Raw genomic sequence first — 6,000 nt, 5'->3', positions numbered from 1 at the left:
TCTCTCTCTCTCTCTTGTCCTCTCATGTCTCTCTCTCTCTCTCTCTCGTCCTCTCATGTCTCTCTCTCTCCCTAAATGTTACTGTAGGGAATGGGATTCAGTGCACACTGCAGCCTTGTACCATAGGGTTAATGTTAGTGACACTGTAGGGATTGGGAAGGATGCTGGGAATGGAAATCAGGAAACATGCAGGCAGCCTTGTAAATTTTAATTGCAGATACAGGGCACTGGGCAGGTCAGGGTTAATGTGGTAACATCAATTACTCAGTGACAGTCAGTCAGTGTCAGTGTGGACTCGATCAGATTATACAGTGACAGACAGTCTCTCATAGTGGTGGTAGTAGGAGGCTGGAGGTGGACTAGTAGGAGCCTGGAAAGGAGCACAGCCGCATACATACATTACTCACTCGTGCACTGCAGCCCGCCCCACACATTCAGTGAGTCTTACTCTCCTCCCTAGTTTTCTCAATGGCACATTCAGGAAGCCAATCACGCCGTGAGTAGCGGCACAGCGGAACCAATCAGGTGTGCAGGCACGCGTGATTGGTTCGCTGTGCAGCTAATCACGGCGTGATTGGCTCTCTGAATGTGCCATTGAAAAAACTAGGGAGGAGAGTAAGACTCGCTGAATGTGTGGGGCGGGCTGCAGTGCACGAGTGAGTAATGTATGTATGCTCACCGCTGAAGTGTCCCGGCTTCCCCTGCCTAACACGGAAGTCTGTGAGTCCTCCTGTCCTCCTCCGAGTCCCTTCCCCCTGCCTATGTAAATATCGTGACCTCGGCAATATGAATATCGCCTACGGCCACAGAACGATAGTCGATATCATATCGACTATCGTTCAGCCCTATTGTTCGGCACAAAATTATTCGGCCTTTTGACTTATTCGGCCGAACACCGAAAGTGCTATTTTTCCTATTTTCCTATTTTCGGCCGAACATTCGGTGCATCCCTAAAAAAAATCTTTAGAGCAAGACTAGGCATGCTCAGAGACGAAAGAACACATACAAAGCAATCCAACACATGACATCACGTCTGAAGTAGAATTCTGTCGTACGGGGAAAATTCATATGAAAATAACCCCTTCACATTCCACATCAGAGGAGCATGCCACAAAAAACGGACGGCAGATTGTTCGATAATCTTATCGTGTGTAAGGGGTTTAAGTCTCTGGCTTACTTTAAAAAAAAATGTAAAAGCACAGTGCTATAAATGGATAGTTAAATCTTGTTTCTGCAGACCTCTTTGTAGACTTTGTGCACTGCTTTATCTCTGAAAAGCTATTTTATCAGTTGCTTGTAATGTTTGTGTGTGATTGTGTGTGTTTGTTTTTTTTTTTTTTTTATTGTGTATAGATAGATTTAACTATCCGTTTACAGCCATGTGCCTTTTTAAAATGAGCCAGAGACTTACAGCAGTGCAGACATTTCAATGTATTGGAAAAGAAACTTTGTATATTTCTGTAATCTGTACTTCCTTTAAGGCAATCATTTACCAACACTATGGGACCTATTTACATAACTGGATTAAAGAAATTTGGAGCTTGCCCTTCAATAAACACATCTATACACCATTAATCTCTAAACCGCTGGCAACAAAAGTGAGTACACCCCTAAGTGAAAATGTCCAAATTGAGCCCAAAGTGTCAATATTTTGTGTGGCCACCATTATTTTCCTGCACTGCCTTAACCCTCTTTTGCATTAAGTTCACCAGAGCTTCACAGGTTGCCACTGGAGTCCTCCCCCCGTGACAACATCACAGAGCTGATGGATGTTATAGACCTTGCGCTCCTCCACCTTCTATTTGAGGATGCCCCACAGATGCTCCATATAGGGTTTAGGTCTGGAAACCTGCTTGGCCAGTCCATCACCTTTTGCCCTCAGTTTTTTTTTTTTTAGCAAAGCAGTGGTCGCCATTGAGTTATGAGGTGTGTTTGGAGTTATGTTGGAGTACTGCCCCGCGGCCCAGTCTCTGAAGGGAGGGGATCATGTTCTGCTTCAGTATGTCACAGTACATGTTGGCATTCATGTTTCCCTCAATGAACTGTATCTCCCCAGTGCCGACAGCACTCATGCAGCCCCAGACCATGACACTCCCACCACCATGCTTGTCTGTAGGCAAGACACTCTTTGTACTCCTCACATGGTTGCCGCCACACATGCTCGACACCATCTGAACCAAATAGGTTTATCTTGGTCTCGTCAGACCACAAGACATGGTTCCACTAATCCATGTCCTTAGTCTGCTTGTCTTCAGCAAACTGTTTGCAGGGTTTCTTGTGCATCATCTTTCTTCTGGAACGGCAGCCATGCAGACCTATTTGATGCAGTGTGCAGCGTATGGTCTGAGCACTGACAAGCTGAACCCTCACCCTTTCAACCTCTGCAGCAATGCTGGCAGCACTTGTGCATCTTTCTTAAAGACAACCTCTGGATAGGACACTGAGCACGTGCACTCAACTTCTTTGGTTGATCATGGCGAGGCCCGTTCTCAGTGGAACCTGTCCTGTTAAACCGCTGTATGGTCTTGGCCACTGTGCTGCAGCTCAGTTTCAGGGTCTTGGCAATCTTATAGCCTAGGCCATCTTTTGTGTAGAGCAACCATTCTTTTTTTCAGATCCTCGTAGAGTTCTTTTCCATGAGGTGCCATGTTGAACTTCCAGTGACCAGTATGAGAGAGTGAGAGTGACACCAAATTTAACACACCTGCTCCCCGTTCACACCTGAGACCTTGTAACACTAACGAGTCACTTGACACCGGGAAGGGAAAATGGCTAATTGAGCCCAATTTGGACATTTTCACTTAGGGGTGTATTCACTTTTGTTGTCAGCGGTTTAGACATTAATGGCTGTGTGTTGCATTATTTTGAGGGGACAGCAAATTTGCACTGTTACACCAGCTGTACACTGACTACTTTACATTTAAGTAAATTGTCATTTCTTCAGCGTTGTCACATTAAAATATATAATACTATAAATATATATATATAATTATGGTTTTACTATTGTATTCAGATTGAGCATTTTTTTTTTTTTTTTTTACAGAATAATGTTAAGGCCTTCTATCGTAAATTAATTAGCTTCTTGGCCCACAGTAGTCTTACTGTGGTCGTATTCGCACTTTCAGTACTGGCAAGTTTAACACTGAATGAAGAAGTTGGTGAAAAGGTGAGGTGCTCCCATCCTTAATACTCTTTTTTTTTTTTTTTTTTTTTTTTTTTTTTCTTTATTTTTATTATTATTTTTTTTTTTTTTTTTGGTTTTTTGTTTTGTTTTCCATAAAAAGAGGTCAAATGCCTCTAGGTGGAATATTCATAAAGGGATAGATGTAAATACAAAAGGAAAGATGCTAAATATTTTGTTGTCATAATATAAAAGGAATACTGTTAACACTAGAAAAAAGTCCCAGCACAGCAAGGTAATCGGTACATAACTGTTCATACATGGAAATGGTGCTACAGGTAAAAGTGGTTGTAAACCGCGGACATAAAATATGAACAAAGCATATCCCTCTATAGCGTGTACTTGTCTCAATTAAAGCGGAGTTGCAGATGTTTTTCTTTTTTTTTTTGTTAAAGGTTAACCGCTACAAAAGGTGTAGCTGCTAACTTTTAATAAACAGCCACTCACCTGTCCCATGATCCAGCAGTGTACTCGCCCCAGGCTTGTTTTCCCCATGTCCTCCCTCGGCAGCACAGGCATTTCTACTATGGGCACCTTGCTTTGACAGCTTGCGGCCTCACAGCCCGGTGCCCACTGCACATGCGCAAGCTCTGTGACTGGTCTTGAAGTCTTCTAGGACCTGTGGTGTCCCAGAAGCCTTGGAGAAGGGGAACTTAAGCATCCAATCTGTCAAAATCAGGTACCTCCCCCCCCCCCCCCCCCCCTCCCCGAAAGCTTAATCTCACAAACAGGAGTTGGGAAGGAGGCCCTAAAGCGGAAGTTCCACTTTTGGGTGGAACTCCCCTTTAAGAGCACGAAGTGTCATTTCTGTTTACTGCTTTGTTGCTCTGCTACCAGCATAAATCACTTTTGACAAATATTCCTGACATCAAGAGAAAAAAAGGTGACTGGTGAGGGAGCTCCACCTGATTGACAGCCTCGGCTCTGCTGTGTGATGTGTGAAGGGGGTGTGTCCCTTCACTGCAATCAGCTCTATAGAGTGTACATTCAGGTGTCTGCCCCCTTTTTTTTTCCCCTCACAGCTCAGACAGGCTGTATAAATTCTGGGCTTTGAATGGCTATATAGAATACTGCAAATAAACCGGTACTTATGTGGGAAAGTTTTTTTCTCATATACCCTCACTGGGTATATGTAAGGGTTTAATCATCGTGTTCACGTTGTTCGTTAGGAGCTTTTCCATATCATTGTATCCTGTAGAATGCTTAGAGGCGAATGGCGGAAGTAAACATGGACTATAACGCCAAATAATCATACCACATAATCCCGTGCAGTCTCATTACCCTAGGTTCACATCTATGCATTCCTGCGGGCCGCATTTGCGTGCATTACTGCGGGCCGCATTTGCGTGTGCACGGAAGCCCATTCATTTTAATGGGCTGCCGTGCCTGCATTTCTAGCAGAAAAAGGTACATGCACCTTTCTCAAAATTTGGCCTGCAGGGAAATCACATGGTCATTTTGACCATGCCATTTCCCTGCGATTGCCTCACCTGTACTGCATTTTTACATGCGTGGGGGATCATTCATTTTGAATGGCAGCCCCGCACATTTTCATACAGCAGTGCTTTTTCACCGTGGGTGGGTGCGGGAGTCGTAACGATTACAGCAGCCTCATGCATAGATGTGATTGATGCCTTAAGGCTAGTACACACTATAAGAAATTCGGGTGAACATTTTATAACGTATAGTGTGTACATAACTTTCAACAGCCGATTCTAATTTTTCGTACGAAAATTCTCGAAGGGACAAACTCCCAAAATGTTTCTCATATGGGAAAAAGAATGAACGTTTTTCGTTTAAAGTGTACCGTTTTTCATACGATTTTCGTACAAGAAAAATCAGAGAGAGACTGTGCATGATCAGAAACCTTTTTCAAAAAAAAAAAGCCTTTGTCATACGAGAATTTTCATACAAATCTTCGTTTATCAATTCTGATTTGCTATGAAACAACAAGGAAAATCAAATGGTCGTTCGCTCGATTTTCTTATAGTGTGTACCCCACTTTAGAGAGAGAAATTATGTACTTTCCCATGGATAAATGGTACTTTGTGTATACAGATCATATGCAAGTCAAAACACCATCATACAGACCATAATAAACAGGTGAAAATACCTGCTAGCATGGACTATATTAAACCTAGAGGTCCTTGCACTTCTGTGCAGCCTCTACCCAATTATAAATATTTCTCTTACGTCCTCTGACAGTCGCCGCCACCTCTAAGTCATCACTGTTGGGTATTGTCTTCCCATCCGCAGGAATAGCTAGGCATATAGACTTAGTCCAAAGACAAAAGGCATTAGCATATACACACCCATGGGGGCTGTCCCATCTGGTCAATACCCCCCCCTGCATCACCACTCCCAACTCAGTTTTAATCTGCCTAACGTCAGGAATAGTCAGGCTTCCCTTGTGCTGGGGCTTCCTCAGCCTTCCTAATCTTTTATTTGATTTTCTTTGAAAATGTCAAGTTTTTTTCTCTTACTTTACTAGCTGTTTATTTTGTCAGCTTCTAGTGTTGGTCTTCTCTTCGGATGAAGATGGATCATGCGGTGCTGGGATTCGGACTGGCCGCCCTGGTTCTCCAGAGCAAAAGGGTCAGATGGACCCCCAGCCCGCCATCGAGCGTTCCGCTATGGTTCGCCCTGGCATTACGAACGACCCATCCCTGTTCGCTGCAGGGATGCAGCCGTGAGGTGGCTACCTCACAGGACTCGTCTGCGGTGCTGCAGCGTCATGTCCCTGGCTCACGGCACTCCCTGTCAGATGAGGACAGAGGTTTTCCGTGCATAGAGGCTCCCCACGCCATCTGGTACAGGTA

General features: G+C 44.0%; 1 protein-coding gene across 1 annotated transcript in view; it reads left to right on the top strand.

Annotated features, from left to right (window-relative positions):
* The window catches only part of CIP2A (cellular inhibitor of PP2A), a 172,627-nt gene that overhangs the window by 39,982 nt on the left and 126,645 nt on the right, over window positions 1–6,000 (top strand). Inside the window, exon 6 of the mRNA XM_082247297.1 lies at window positions 3,044–3,166. Coding sequence (XP_082103423.1) covers window positions 3,044–3,166 — 123 coding nt within the window. The remainder of the gene's footprint in view (window positions 1–3,043; window positions 3,167–6,000) is intronic.

This window comes from Pelophylax lessonae, assembly GCF_965119305.1.
Source record: "Pelophylax lessonae genome assembly, chromosome: 2".
Classification (NCBI taxonomy): Eukaryota; Metazoa; Chordata; class Amphibia; order Anura; family Ranidae; genus Pelophylax; species Pelophylax lessonae.
Note: the sequence above shows the minus strand (reverse complement) of the source record. Positions and strands in the feature narration are given on the sequence as shown.